This window comes from Lottia gigantea (assembly GCF_000327385.1).
Source record: "Lottia gigantea unplaced genomic scaffold LOTGIsca_31, whole genome shotgun sequence".
Classification (NCBI taxonomy): Eukaryota; Metazoa; Mollusca; class Gastropoda; family Lottiidae; genus Lottia; species Lottia gigantea.
Window position 1 is genome coordinate 707,599 of NW_008709027.1, and position 16,847 is coordinate 724,445.

Below are 16,847 nucleotides of genomic sequence, written 5' to 3' on the forward strand. Positions count from 1 at the left end.
AGTCATCTGGGCGGTTGACAAGAGCTATATTAATAAATGAAATATTTCGAGAGTGACATTTTCAGACTGCACAAGCTTTATTCAAAGACTTTTATTTTCATTTTCAACAAGTTTCGTCTAAATCAGTCCAGAATTTTTTATTCTTGAGTTTTACAAGAGGGCAATAACCCATATTAAATATTTTCCGATTAAGGTTCGGGTGATTCCACCAAGTTTCTTTAAAATCTGTTGAGAATTGTGCATTTCTATGTGATTTCAAGAACAAGGGCAATAACTCATTAAACACTTTTTAGGATTTTTTCAATATCGATACTGTACATCATTGGGAAATTATTAATAATTTCACCACATTTCAAAATCTGTCAAGAATTGTGCCTTCTAGGCTCTGTATCAACAGTTGTGAACAGACGGACGGTAAGTTTAATGCATAAAGTTTACATATATTATACAAAAACCTTAAACTTTCAAACAATATAGTATTTCAAACTTTTCATGCTTTAACTTCCTTCTCCTACTATCCAAATAGACAGCGCAGTACATGAATGCAATATAACACTTTGTTAATACTTATATTTAGTGGGGTGTAACGTGTTCTTTGTCAGCAAGTATCATCATTACTTTCAAATAAATCTTTAGTAAAACTTTAGAGATTTATAGATGATAACGAAGACTAGAATGATAATAAAATTGTCCCACATACCAATATACAGTAAGACTATGAGGAGCTCTTATCAGGTAGTCTATGACTGGTAATCATATCAATAATCTCTAAATATACAAATAGTTCAATTTCTACCAGTACGGATTTGGCTCATCAAACCATCAATTACAATAACTATGACAAAGGTTTAATCAAATATTGTTAGATTTATGGAAACGTTTTTACTTATTCTGCAATAGCATATAAGTTAATTCAGACACTTTATTAGATTATTTTGCCGAATTTGCAAAATATCGCTGTAATATGAATACATTGGTTCAGGTGCGAAATTTATCATGACCGGCTTTATCAGATCATTCGATTTGGCGCCTTGCCAAAGCATTCATATTACCATAAGTCTATTCAGTCAATCATTCACTGATTTAATAAGTCTCAGTCAAATCATTTTTATAAGATTTATTTAAAGGATATATGTAGATTTCCTAATAATTTCTATGAGTATCTTAAATAAGAAAGGTAAAGGAAACTTACTTTTTTATGAGTCTCATCTATCTTTTAAAGTCCTGTGTCAAGTCAATGATGTTCATTTTTTGAGACAGGTCAAAAATGGTATATCAACTTGTACTGTATCAAATGACAGCTAAGGCCATACTGACAAGAGGCAGACAAATTCGTAAAAACTTTGTCCATTATTGTTTATTTTTATTGGGTTCTGTCAACTTTAGCCTCCCATTTAGTTTACCTCATTTCAACATTGTTGACATAGCAACCTGGTGTTCCTGGAATCTATCACCCACTATTCACAGTAAAACTCTATCTCAGTGGTTAGTAGATAAATATACAGTAGAAACACCCTTTAATATAATGTGAAGAAGGATCAGATAGCTAATGTCAACATAACATGAAACCAACTATTTAATATTTACATGCAGACTGTATAACCACTTTATCTTGCTCTAAATATAAAATGTTGATTTTTAAACATCTGCAGAAAATTATGGATGCACTGAAGATAATGAAACCTGTCTCTGAATCATTGATCAAAACTTTTTTGTAAAACGGCTGATAGATATCATAATGAACAATATCTTTATTTCTTTATTTGATTAGCATCCTATCCTGACAGCTGACTGTGCTTTGCACAAAGATATTTTTCAGTATCAAATACATCACTTACTATCATTTTACATTCCATTGTTCAGCACTTTGAAATCAAACTACTATTATCACCTAATTTTTAGTTAGTCAAGCAATGTTATTTAAACCATTAAATTATGTTAGAATAATAATATGATCTATCATGCTGGGTATATAATTCATAAGTTGCATGATAGATATTGATAACATGTGTAATATATCACATCTGTAACATTGTACATACTGAGCACTAATCTGAAATTCACTGAGGTTCAATATCCTTGATCACCAAATATCATGACAACATCTGTTCTTGAATAGCAGGTGGTAGATACCTAATTAATAACACCAAGTCCTCAAAATATATCATAATCACAAATGATAATCTGAATAATTTAGTGGGCCACATCAGTATCCTTAATGGCCCCTGTATATTGAATTACAAAATGACATGTGGATATTGGTTGATTTAGTTTTCTATTCACCCAGATGAAAATTCAGTTCATCATTACCTTTTGTTTTCTATCAAGATTCCACTCTGATTTCATCGTGGAAGCAATAACCTTAATATTTTGTGCCTGTCATTATGACACCCCTCAGTCTTTTAGTGAACTCTTCTACACATGCATACTTCCCATCAATAGAATACTTATATGTCTGCTTGGAAGAGCTTATTATCAAAATTAGGATTTTTATTTTTTTAATGCTTCTTATCTAAGAGATAATTCAATGTGAAGATCTTGTTTTCTTGAAAGATGCAGAAAGACTTCTCACTTCACTAAACACATGAGCTTTTTTTAGATCTTTCTTACAGGAATCTGCTGCTACTTAGTCCTACAGTTCACCCACAATCATGGTCTTGGTGATTTTTCTAAATCTTACTAGAGAGTCAATATTAGAGAAGAGGAAAAGTGAGTCAACAGACAACATGGCAATATCATCTTAGACAGGTCAAAAATATGATTACTTGACATGTGCTAGGGCTTTGTCTATTGTTTTATAACAAACATTCTACTTCTTTTCTTAAATCTCAACAATGTCAAATCTGTCCTCAATGACCTCTTAATATTCTACATTGACTTCCTTGTTTTCACAATTTTTTTCTGAACCTGAGCCTTGAGATCAAAATATATTTCACTTATTTCCACATGATATATGGTCAATCACACTGATTAATAGGATTATTCAAAATGGGGTTTTTCAGTTTGTTTTAATGGCTTTTATTGTCTCTTTATTGCTAACATTTGTATGGTAATGTTATTTTTTACATCTAATTAAAACTGGTTAACCCAGAAAACAAACAATTCACAAAGTCTTGTCTACCAACACACAAAACCTTTAAAAAACATTCAAACATTTCTTTACAATAGTTTTTCAATTTTCAACTTTTTAACGACCCAGTTTTGAATTCTCTCACAGAAGTGAGTCATGAAATACCAATGTTGGATAATTTTAACAGTTTTTTTTGATTTATAAAACATTTTCCTATTTTTGAATCATAAAACAATTTTTGTTATATTTGAATAAAAAAACATTTACTGTTATTTACAAACCTGATACATTTCTGTTATGACAAAACATTTGTTACTTGAAAATAATATTGAATATTTAATTCAAAACAAATATTCATTAAAAGACGATCTTATTCATAGACAATAAATGTCCGCATAACTACTTTTCCTTTAGATATTAATTGTGGGGTTTACAATAGACATCAGATTTTGGTTTTTTTTTTACCAAAATTCAAAAGGATTTATTCTCTTCATTCACAATCAGTACTAAGAATAAGAAAGTCAAATGTAAAAGGATATTTTACTCTAAAGTAATTATCAGTATGAAATATTCAACCTTCAGTCATACACTTCTTTTGAATTTTTTGAGGCGATACTGAATAATATTACTAAGTTTATTTAAAATCTGACGAGAATTGTGCCTTCTAGAGTGTTTACAGTCTAAAAATTTAACACGATTTTAAGAATAAGGCAACAATTCATATTAAATATATTTTGGAATCTTCTGATTTTCAATAGGGTTCATCCTTGGTTGATAACAAACACTCGGAAGCACACATTTTCTGGCGTAATTAAATTGCAAATTCTGAGATTTAACAGAATATGCGCAAGGAAAAGTATATATATTTTGATTCGGCATGTGAACTGGTTTTCAGTAAATATAGAGAAAGGGGTTATTCAAAATGTTTTTGCACAAAATTAAAAACGACACTATTTCTGATACATGTATTCAAAAGCAAAATAATCCCCCTTCCCCACCTAATGGCTCTATACCGTGTAGAGGTTCTAGGCGTCATATGTATGTTCTTCACATCATTTTGAAAAAAAGAAAAGCCGTAAAATATTTGAGATGTTAGAAGTTCTTTCTTGTACAGATAAAATGTAATTTACCTTAATTTCTTGTAAAAAATGCGATGTTCATTATTTGGCAAAACACAAAATGCTCTTTGAACTCGTTTTAGCAGCCACCGTTTCAATATACTTCAAAAGAGAGAGACCCATCGCGAATCATTTCAACCTACCCAATCATTCCATTGAAGATATTCTTGTCATGCCCATTGAAAAAGTTCCCTTATTACCTACGGATAATCCAAAACCAAGCGATTACAGAGAGAGAGTTTCTGGATAGATCAATTAAAAACTATAGTACCTAGATGGTGTATATATCCAGCATGACAATCAAATCATACACTTTGTTACAACCTATAATTCTACTGCCAAAAATGCTTCTCTGATTGTCAAACAATATTACATTTTCATTAAACGTTTGGTTGCTGCTTTTAAAAGAAACAAAAATTTAATTTACTTGCCCATAGCAAATTAGACCCCATTTCATTAACTCTCTGAAACAATTGCATTGTGTGTTTTAAAAAATGGTTTTTTGTATTATTTGTAAACATTGTATTATTCCAGTTTTTTCAGAATTTACATTGTTGTAATTTCTCTTTGCATTTCATGTGGGCGTATAAAAATATGCATTATCCTTGTTACAAATATATGAAGAAATGAAAACCATTAAGTTTAATTTTCCAGATTCATTTATTAGGATCTATAGAAAATTAGATATATAAAATTCAAATATCAATATCAGTTTCATTCCATTAATTTTATTGTGTAACCGACTGTAAATAATAGTTAAAATCTATCAAAGATTTAAGTCTTATATTGGTTTCCCACAAACAACAAAATGTAATATATAAAATATAATAGTGGAGACTAAAACAAATCCATTGACATTCGCTTATATCTTAAAACTCATAAAATGGAATCTCCAATTACCAACTGACTGGGAGACAGACTGATATTAAGAAAATTCATTTCCTTTTCTGACTTGGTTTCAACTAATAAATCTTGAAAGCTTTTCCTGATCATTCAACTTGTCCAAATGTTAGTAAAGTGTGACCAGAATATATATTGGAATGTTAAATGGACATGAACTGTACCAGACTGTTTATAGTTCTGACTTCAGACTACCATTGTCTACAGACAAATCATCATAAAGCTTTTCCCTAATAACACAATTCATCTATATGAATTTTGACAATGTCTCATGTACTATGATGCTTGAATGTTATTGATTTTAAATCAGAGATCAATTTGTGTACTCATTCTCCTATGAGATTCAATTAGACTCTTAAACATTTTTCTTTCATTAAAGTTGAGTTAAAAATTTACAAAAGTAATGCTCTAGAATTATTTATATCCCTATTAATACTGCATACATCACTGAGTCCAGATAAACTATATTTTATAACGTACATGATTCAGTGATTTTCATATAACAAGAAAACATGTATTGAAGCTTATGTAACAATGAACTACTGGTTACAGTTCACCTAATTTATCACCAATAATTATCAAATTTACAGAAAACTGAGATAGTAAACCTTGTACTAAGAATCACACTTTCGTCATTTTAACTTATAACAGTTTCAAATTAAGAAAAAATTGCATCACACTAAAAAAAAATGTGTCATAAGTCTTCAATTTAACTATCATGATTGACTAAAAACTTGACAATGCATTTCAGATCTAAAACTGATTACATTTAAGAAAGTACTAGAAATGTACCAAAATCGCATAATTCCTTTTAAAATATTTCTTTTCCTGTTGATATAGATGTCTTTTCTATATGGCAGTGTCTCAAGAAAAGCTGAGTGGTCTTTTTAATTTTTTAACTCGAATAATTCTGGACACACAAGAATTTGAAGGCTCAAATTTGACGGCTCAAATTTTGACGGTGAGCTTTGAACACTATTATTGATTGGTTTAGCTTAAGAATTCCTATTTCTGATACAAAGGTATGATTGGTCAAAAAATGTACGAATCTACAATTGTAGGCTTCAACAAAAGTAATAAAATATTGCAATTAACCATGAGCCACAATTTGCAGCCATCTGGTAGGTTTTTAATATTTAGGAAGGAGCTCAGCCTCTTGTCTAAGAATATACCCTAGAAGTTAGAAGTCTCTACAGATACCCAACTGATGAATAATTGGAAGCAGAGCCCTGAAAGATGAAATACGACTCTGGTTTTGAAATATTGTATTGAAATAAGCAAGTTCTTCAGCATTTTTATTTGAAATGAAGAAACAATTTAAACTTGCTGACACACTGTAAATAATATAAACTCCATAGGTTAATTGTCATTTACTACTGACTGACATATCATCATCTATCACATTATTAAAGGACTAAAGAAGCTTACTGATCAAGTGGGAAGTGAAGATAAATTCCAATCTGAGCACAAACTGATCAGAAGCAATTAAATCTTCACCTTATCTTCTTCAATTACTGATTCAGTTGCAACTCACATTTAGTTAGTTATCTTAATCAAAATTTAATGGGAATGTCTTTATATCAATACTTAGTTTTATCTTAAAAACAAATTTTAACTGACAAATGACCAATCTTAGCCTCATTTACAAAAATTTTAATTTCTATGACTAATAGTTTTGCTGTATAATCAAAGAGGTTCAAACCAAGTATCAACGGCCAAATTCAGAAACCTGGCTAGGAAATTTGGATGCAACTAATGAGCTTACATAAAGAAGAAAACTAGTCCAGTTAAAACGAGATATTTGGGATAAAAGATGTTCTTTAAAGATAAAATCTCCAGGGTAAAGTGGAATTGCTCTTCATATCATGATCTAATCCTAGACAAATTGACTTATAAGAAATAATGAGCTGTTCACTGAGGAAAGATAATATTCACCAGATGGTGCATCAATCAATTCTTTAGTTCATGTCATCATCTTCAAAAAGTAAACAATGGCATCAAATTAAATAAGAAAGGCAAACATACCTTTATAATATTTCTCCTCTTGACCACCATTTCATCAGTCAGTTCTAAAAAACACCAATAAAAAAAATCTAATAACAGACTTCAGATGTATGAACAAAACCTGGAACCAAATTGAGTACCATGTGAGCTTTGGAATCTTTCAATAGTCCTCCACTACCATAACATTATTATTGATCCATGGAGCCATTGCCATTGACAACCATTATTCTTCCAATATGGCCGCCAGATAGTTGCAGACAGGATGCTAATAAAGAATTTACTATAAAGAGTGACTTATAGAAATTAAATATTAATACATCACTTACAAAGTGATTATATATATATTTAGTAATTATTAACTATCATTTCATATATCAAAACCTTATTGACTCATTCTTAAATGCTTTAAAGGCAGAACTTGAACAAATACTGTTATGTTTATCAGATAAAATCACACTGCAAAATTACTGATGAGAAATAAGGAAAATTTAAGTAATAAACAAGGAAAAAATTATTCAAGAGATAAAAGATTAATTCCTATATTGGTTTATAACTGTTTCTTAACTACTAGGAACCATTCAAAATTTCTTAAATACAATTAATTCTTTGAAATTTTAAGTTGTGTTTTTCACTGCCTTATTTCAGACTTTCTTGAGTTTTTTTTACTAGGTAATTGAAACTTTCAGTCTAATAAGATTAGCATTGAATTTGTCTTATTTTCAGCAAGCTTCAGCATCTTTTCCCTTCTGACTTCCAACTATTTTTGTATGTAAATTAAATTATACTAGGAAATTGGAAAAGTTTCTGAGGTAATTTCAAGTTTGTCTCTGAATAAAATCCAACTTACATTTAAATTGAGCATCATAGATGATACAAGGTCATTGAAATGAGCTTTCTGACAGATCTGAGCAAAAAGCCAATAATATGATAAACATCTGGTGTCATTTTACAACGTCATCATAATATAAGTTTTGTTATAATCATATTGTACTGTTTAAATCATTTAAATCCATATCATATAGGTAGGCCTATATTCCACATAGCATCAATAAATATTATTATATAAATGATATAATTACAAAAACATAGATTGTGAAATACATTTAAATTCTATAGTTTTATTTACTTAATAGGTTTACGTACTCTATAATATTTAAATTATTTCTCTTTTGAAAATAAAAAATATTAATTAACTTGATAAACTAACCTTAAAGAAATACTTCACAAACATGTTTTTAATAAAGCTTAAATCAATCAATAAATGTCGTTTATCATTTGACCCCAAGGTTTTCTTATTTTCCAAATAAATTCTGGCCAAGTGTCAATATACCATAATCTGTACTCTACATAAATAACAGCACCAACTTTACTTCCCTTTCATGACATCTCATTTCCATATTCTAACATTATCTCTTCAATAAAATCTGGATAAAATTCAGGAAATTAGAGGTCATTCTGTTTGCTGGTTCAGGTTTCCATTTTATTGCTTTGAAAAATCTGAAAAGGTTGAAACTTCAAAATACTTCATACTGAATATTTCAACTCAAAAATTGCCTCTTGTTGTTAAGAATAATAAAATCAGCAAATAAGACCATTTTTTACTGAAATATGGGTCAATGACCTAAAGATCATCAAAGACAAACATTTTAGGAAAATACCCAGCTCAGCTTTGATTAATAGTATTTTTAGATTTAGGAAGACAATGAAAATCATCTTGGTATAATTACTTCTAATTAAAGGTATACAGTTATCTAAATCTAAGTTGAATAGATCTCAAAATTGTTGGCATGTAGCCTCTACTTAGCTCTTAAAGAAAATGTGAGACATCATTTATTTATAAGAAAAAATAGCTGTAAGGTTGTTAAAAGGTTTTTTGAAAAACAAAGACTGACAATATAATTTAAGGGATTGTGACCTTTATTAAGAGCACCATATCCCATGGCTATTAAAGACTGCCAATTTGCTTTTAAGACTAGAAATACTTAATGAAGAAAGTGTCAACAAGACATTGTTCTAAAAGCTTTACATACCACCTCATTAATATTGAAATAATTTGATAGGTGCTATCCTATGTCTACGCTGGATATTTCTTCCATTGCTGCCTTTAGTTTCAGGTTCAGAGGCATTTTATAGATTACTGGTAGGCCTACTCCACGTTAATAGACATAGTCAAGATAAGTCCTCAAGACAAATTAGGCCTAAAACATGCCTATTGAGGGAGATAAGGCTCATATCGAATACTTTATGATGTCATGAGCAGGAACGGACTCTTATTTAGAATAATAACGGAATTGAGGGATTATTACAACATTTTGTCCAAACTATAACGACTGTAGTCTGAAACAGTCAGACCACAATTTTAGTTCTACCTCAATGACTGCATACAAAATTAATATATACATACATGTAATATAAGGTTGAGGAGGCAAAATATTAAAAGAGGCTGGAACTCAAAGGGCAGAGGTTGGGTAACCACTCTAACCGTGTAGCCTAGCCTATTTTAAATTTATGCCAAATTATGGCGCCGTGTTCGAGCTGCGCGACACGGTCTGATATTTGGGACTAGGCCTGTAGGCCCTAGGTAGGCTAGGTGCCTAATCCTAATACAAATAGAAAAATGCTGCACTACGAGGTTAAGTGTACAACTGATCGAAGCCTTTCTGATAAAAAATAACACTGTTATTCTCTGTATTTCACTTAATTTATGAGATACCGGTACCATTAGTGACGTCATGTAAAGACGACCTTGACTCGCCAATTAAACATATAAGACGTATAAGCCCATAATTATAGGCCAGCCTATAGTTAAATTATTCGCATTATTTTTCGGACACAGTGGCGTTTCTAGGAAGCGTTAGTTGAGGGGGGACCAGCCCGAGCCAAGCTCCCAGCCCCACCCCACCCCGTACAAACGCCACTGTTCGGACAGACCATATGCCTGGTGCTGTATAACCTCACTCGAGTCACTGTCACTGTGACTAGCCTTATCCTTCTAGGAAACACCATGCTCTGACCACACCGCTTTCCTAACCCCTGATGGATGTCATCGTTATATTTCGACTGTCCGTTCAGTAAATTGTTAAAGGTCGATGACATCCTTCATAGGCCTTTTAACAATCCACGTTTTATGTATCGAACAATTCTATGGGCGTAAACTTGATTGCCGTGGATCGGAACATCATAGGCCTAACGTATTTTTAGACTCCAAGTATGAGGTAGCCCTGACTCCATTTTTACCATCAGCCCTTATAACTGGTTTTTCTATAGGCGAGGAGAGACTCAAAGAAATTTTGTCAAAATCTCACGGGGTACAATGGTGTTAACGGACCCCTTACGGTCTGTGGCCAAATTAGAGAAAATCGTAAAATCGTCTTGTTTTAAGCTATGTAGGTCTACCCAACAAAGACAAATTGTATAATAATTGGTTATTATGACCAATGAGTTTTGAAAAATTATGATTTTGTGAATGAATTAGAAAATAATCTCAGTCTCAGCTTTAATCATTGCTCTATGATCTTCCATATCTGAGATATTGCAATTTGAAATTGGTTGGTTCAGGCGGAGCTTTCTAATCTTTAAGAAAGTAAAGCTTAATTTTTTCTTCTTCAGAAATTTGGGTCGCTGTCTCATTTTGCTATTCGTTTATTCGACCATAGAACTGTATACTGACAGTATATACAGTTCTATGATTCGAATGAAGGTACAGAGAACTGTACTCTTCACATTGTGAGGCTTCTTTGTCAGAATGTATTCAAGAGCAGATAACTCAGCTAAAAGTTGCAACATCGATGGAAAGAAAAAAATCAGTAAAATAGATAAGAATTCAATGACAGATTGTTACGATTAATTGAATGATTAGAAATGTAGTGGAATATAATCGTGTTTGGAGTAGCGGTACGTATACAATATGCTAAGCGAACTGAAACGTTTTTTTCTGTTTTTTATTGATGAATTGAACTTGGTGTCTGTGTTTTGTCAACTAATCTTATCACTGTATCGTCATTTATAAATGAATTGAAACATCAACTCCAAAATTGCTTTGAGTGTCTTTACTTGGGTTTACGGAATGCCAAGCTCATGAAAGCATTATTAATTGAAAATATACCTACAACTTACAATTTCAGGGGAAGTAGGGTTTTATAAATTTTGAAAATCCTTCTGTCATTTCAAGTTCCAACCGTCTAACTTTTTTTTTAGCTTTTTACAAGGTACGGTATCTTACAATTTCTTCTAGAAAATATATTGTAACTTAGAATATCATGCTTTGACACTTTTATTCTTTCAGTGAGGTGGGGGTCCTACTTTCAGTTTCATACTTAAACATTTTATTATTGGCTACAAATAAGAAAACTACATATCTGTATTTTAAGACGCAATAGGAGAGATCCGTAATAATTGATAATGGTATGTGTATCACGTAATATACCAATACTTAAAAGTGGTTCGTCCTACCATTTGTACTACTCAAGACAGACCTGCTTTCTATTTGTAGCTTATTATGGCTAAGCTGATCTGATCCCTTCCATTAAGGCTGGGGATGACAAATGAAATTGTTAAAAATTCATTAGTAGTATTTTTAATCATCAAAGCCAGAGCAATAGTACCAGTGTCCAATTTTTACTATTTTCCAGAATGATGGTTTGAAAAATGAATTTACCTCGTTTATCTAATGCTATAAGAGTATTTTCTGATGTAACAGTTGAATATCCAGAGTTAAAGAATGATGACTTGTCAATAAGAAGATTGAATCAATCAAAAACAGACAAAAGTGAAGGATTGAGTTGGAGTGAATTATCCAAAGCTGCCAAAAAGCATGGAAAAGTAGACACAAAAGTGATAACTACTGCACTGAATGATTTGTTGTCTTGTGCACGTTCAATAGGTAATTTATTTTGTAAAGGTGTAATTCTTTTTAAGCCTCGTCTGACTGATCTGTTTCATGTTATGAAAATATTGAATTATTATATGAAAACTGATATCTTAAGAATGGTTGTGCAATATTTGGGGCAATAGTTTTGCCATGGAAATGCTACTAGCTAACATTAAGCCAGATATGTTGTACTACGGATATGTCATGTTTGCATGTGAATAATGATATTGTGGCCTCTGAACTTCCTGATAATTTCTGAGGCAATGTCAAAACTGATCTAACTTTGAACGCTCACCAAAGAACAGTAAAATTGAAGAACTGTTGATAGTTAAGGTGCCTTAACTTTAGTTGCCTGAACACACAATTTAATGAATTTTATTTTGCAGTCTTCACTTTACTATATATATTAGTTATATATTTTTAGTTTCTACTGATGCAGATGGAGAAACAGTTGAGGCTGCAGCTGCTTTTCTTTTTGAATTATTTAAAACATCAGAAGTTGTTGGTCAAAGGGAGACAACCAAACTAAGGAATACATTTGGCCCATTCCCTGCGTCTGCTGCTACTAAAACCTGTAGTATTGTAAAAAGATTATCAGGATGGTTACCTGATGAATTATTAGAAACAGGTAGTTTGGATACAGGAAGACAGGATGGTGATGGGGAAGCTGATGATTTTGAATTTGGCAGTAGCATCAAATTTACAGGCATCAATGAAGAGTATGAGCAGGGTTACTCCAGTTCAGAGTCTGAAGATGACAAACCAGAAAGCAAAGAGTGGGATATTGGTTATTCAGCTAATGGAGCTTGCGCTGCCACATCTTATAAAGAAAGGGAACCAAATGTCAGTAAACCTAAAAAAGATATGAAATGGTTAGAAACAGAAATAAGAAAGTATTTTAGTGATGATGAATCTATAGGTTTATCGATATCACAGTTAACACAGACAGTATTTGATGTTTTATCTTCTACTAGAACAGACATTGAACTACAAAATGAGGTAATATGCTTTAACGAGTTACTAAATTCAATTATTGTTTGTAGTATTTTAATTAAAATTTTACAGGGTTCTGTTCTGTTGCACAGCTTTGAAAAACCCTTGAATTCCGTCTGTTGCCTTGCAAAACCTTGATTTCAAAAAAAGTCTTGAAAACACCGTAAAAAGCCCATTTTCTCTTGAAAAGTCCTTGAATTTTGAGTTGAGTCAAATTGTGTATATTTTTAACAATTTAATAAGCGAACATTTTTGTCTGAGTAAGATTTTTCAACAGGACAGCCGTTACTGAAAATAATAAACGTTGACTTGGAAGTATTCAATACAGATTACATAGTAGGGGGTATAAAGCAACAGCCATGGGTCATGTAGTCCTGGTTGTCATCTAATATTTACATTTCTACTATCACTCCCTTCAATAAACCAGTTAGCCAAACCGGCGTTTATTTTCCAATAACTTTGTCGTTTGTAGTTTGTCATGTGACAATAAGGCGTATGAATACATTTACAAAACGAAAACAACGATTGAGCCAAGTATTTTACCTACGGTTTCAGGTATTTTTACAATTAAAAAATAGAACATTTTGGCGTATTTTATCAGAAAAGATAAACCAATGTAAATACAAGGAATGAATGTGGATCTTGTTATCGTTATGGGGAAATAAACGCCAGGTTATTTGTCTTGTCACATGATAAACCAGCTTTTATTTCCCCATAACGATAACAAGATTCACATTCATTCCTTAATTATATCTACTATCTCCACACACCATGTTGATCAATTGATTATTATGTAACTATATATAACTTGTAAGGTCACGTCTCGTGATGTCTATCAACTTAAATTAATAACATGCTTTTATTTTTCACTGTATTTGATCAATTCCCAATTATACGAGAATTTTAGTGATTTTTTCGCTAATTTGGCAGAATGACCTGTTTGAAAAAAAGGAATATTTCAGAGCTGGGCCCACTGGGAAATGGTCTCCTTGGTAACATGTACACCTTGATCGCCACCATTGTTCTAATCTAAGTTTATCGCTATGTCCGAAAGATGTACTTTTAACCGATCGTGGTTATAAATGAGTGAATTTAGTAAATGGAGGTTAAAGATAACCGAAACCATGCTTACTGTTCAATTTGTAACAAAACTATAAACCTGGCAAAAATGGCACAAGCAGCTCTGAAATCTCACATGAGTAGTGAAAAACATGACAATGGAAGGACAGATAATGGCAGTGTCTTCAAATGTTGGTGGTGGTGACAAAACCTAGTTTACCACCGATGAATCCTCTTCAAAGCAGGTCAAGTAGCGATGTGACAATTTACGTGTCTGCTGGTAATGCAGAAATTTTATGGGTTTTAAGAACTAGGCTATAATTAACCATTCGTGTAAGCACAACCAGTACTAGCCTACACATACACATGTTATGGAGACAAGAGAACCAAACTTCCTGATATTTTGCAAATACACACACATCTTCAGGCAAAGAACAGATTAACCCCATTGACAAATATTAACTATCTTTATTGATTTCACAGTTCAGAAGTTAGGTACATGTGTATTCTGTCAGACTAATATCATTGAAAAGTCCTTGAATTTCAAAGCCCAGAGTCCTTGAAAAGTCTTTGAATTTTAGAGGCAAAATGCTGTTTTATGATATCTAAAGGGTTATATGGATCATTATATTTTGTATTTTATTTTACTTCCAGCTCTTCGATTTGCTTGGTTTTGACAGATTTGAGTTAATTCAGATGTTATTGGAGAATCGTAAGAGATTGGTCCGCTCAGTAGTTACAGAGGTAACAAAAGCTGTTTTAGCAACTGTACCAAGTAAGTTTTTGTGGGACTTTGCTTTCAGCAAAATTGCTTTCTCAAAATTTACACACCTTCCTGAGCCTAGGCGGCAGTAGTTGCAGTAACCATTCAACTTCTCTAGACCTTCTGTAGTGGCGACGTGTTCCTTAAGTGTATTTTAGAACATTTTTGCAAAACCGGAAATGCCACAGTTCAACATGTGCAAAAACGGGTTTTTTGACCCTGGAATCCACATTTTTGGGCCGATTTTGCTCGGGTCTTCATTTTTGGAATCTGTGACTAAATTCCGATGTGATATGAGTTAAAAAATTTCAAATTTCGGAAATTCGTAGCATACATTTTTTGGCCGATTTTCGAAATTTTTGGACCATTTTTCAGTTTTTTTCGGATTAATCTGAAATTTTGATAAAAGATGCATGTCACTAATGTAAACCATTTGACATATTCAAAATTTTTGCGTAACTTCCGGTTAAAGTGGAAAATCGATTTTCACTTCCGGTTGAATAACTTCCGGTGTGATTGAAATATTTCAACGAAATTATGTATATCGTTATTAATCGTAATTCTATGGCCGATTTTAAAATAAAACTTAGTCCGAAAAAAATACTTCGGCCGCCATCTTGATTTGATACTTTTTCATAAAACTCAAAATGGGGCTTCGGGGGAGAATGGGATTGGTCATTTGATACTTTGACCTTTGACCTCCGACATGTACTTCCAGTTTTATAGCTATCCGTAAAAAGCCAAATTCGCAACTTTGGACTGCTCTAGCACGTGACCTAATTAACCTAGAGGGTTAATTTTTTCGGTTTTCTAATGTGCTTCTCATGCACTTTACATAGATATAGAACAATTGCTTTTTTAAAGCAAAATTGAAATTCGTGATTTTTTCAAATTTGAGTTTTGTTTTATCATATTTGTGTCTTTTTGATCTTGGTGTATGTATATCTTATGACCTATTCTATGTAGAACCTTGATATTTGGAATACAACTAGACATTTTGAATATGAATTCACCTATGACAAAAAAATTGGGGTGGGCGTGGCACATCCGGGTTGAATTACTAATTGTTTACATTTTGCGGCAGGGGCATAACTCGCATAGGATACGTTTGTTCAAAAAGGGACTTTGCACACAATTACCTCATCCTTTTGGCCAGTTTGTGTTAACAGCTCAGTTGTTTCAGGTTTTTAGTTCCAAAAAAGGAACGGGTTTTAACATTTGGATATTTTCATTTTTCGATTTTGACCTTTATTGACATTTGTTGACCTGTATCTTTTGACCTGAATAATGTAGAAGCTTGAAATTTAAAACACAACATAACATTTGGAATATCAATTACCCTATGCAAAAAAAATTAAGGTGGGCGTGGCACATCTGGGTTATATTACTCATTATTGACATTTTTGGCCAGGAACAACTCGCAAAGTATACGTTTGTTCAAAATGGAACATTGCATACAATTATCTCATGTTTTGAGTCACTTTGTCTTAGAAGTTCGGTTGTTTCCGCTTCATAGTTCAAAAAAAGGAACAGGGTTTGGAAATTCAAAATTTTCAATTTTTGACCTTGACCTTTGTTGACCTTGACCTTTCTAGGATCAAACGTCATTGGCATTGGCTATCTATTTATACTTTTATATTTGCTGTCCTATGTCAACTTCCGGTTTTATAGTCGTATGCAATTAGAAATTTTGATGACGTATATCTCTTGATCTTGACCTTTTTAGACCTTCTCCTTTACAAGATCAAAGGTCATTGACCTTGGCTATCTGCTGATACTTTCATTTGTGAGGTCTGACGTCTACTTCCGGTATTAGAATCTTCTAAAAAATAAAAAATTTATCAACTTTAGACTTGTTCTAGCGCTTGACCTAATTATCGTTGATGGTTGATTTTTTCGGGGTCTTTAGCAAATTGCTACATTTGCAAAGTCCCATTCTGTGCCACGAGTGGCTCTAGTATTTTATTGGAATTAAAAAAGTATGCCATAGTTTCTCAATATTAAGTTCTCTCTTTAGAATGTAAATCACTATTAAAAGAATTCACACTCAGGACAGCCAGATGTTTTTTT

General features: G+C 32.1%; 1 protein-coding gene across 1 annotated transcript in view; it reads left to right on the forward strand.

Annotated features, from left to right (window-relative positions):
* Positions 1-10,875: 10,875 nt before the first annotated feature.
* LOTGIDRAFT_189896 (hypothetical protein) overlaps positions 10,876-16,847 on the forward strand; it is a 58,012-nt gene continuing 52,040 nt past the window's right edge. Inside the window, exons 1-5 of the mRNA XM_009057708.1 lie at positions 10,876-10,986; positions 11,217-11,300; positions 11,724-11,974; positions 12,387-12,961; positions 14,669-14,782. Of these exons, the coding sequence (XP_009055956.1) occupies positions 11,740-11,974; positions 12,387-12,961; positions 14,669-14,782 (924 nt within the window). The 5' untranslated portion in view covers positions 10,876-10,986; positions 11,217-11,300; positions 11,724-11,739. The remainder of the gene's footprint in view (positions 10,987-11,216; positions 11,301-11,723; positions 11,975-12,386; positions 12,962-14,668; positions 14,783-16,847) is intronic.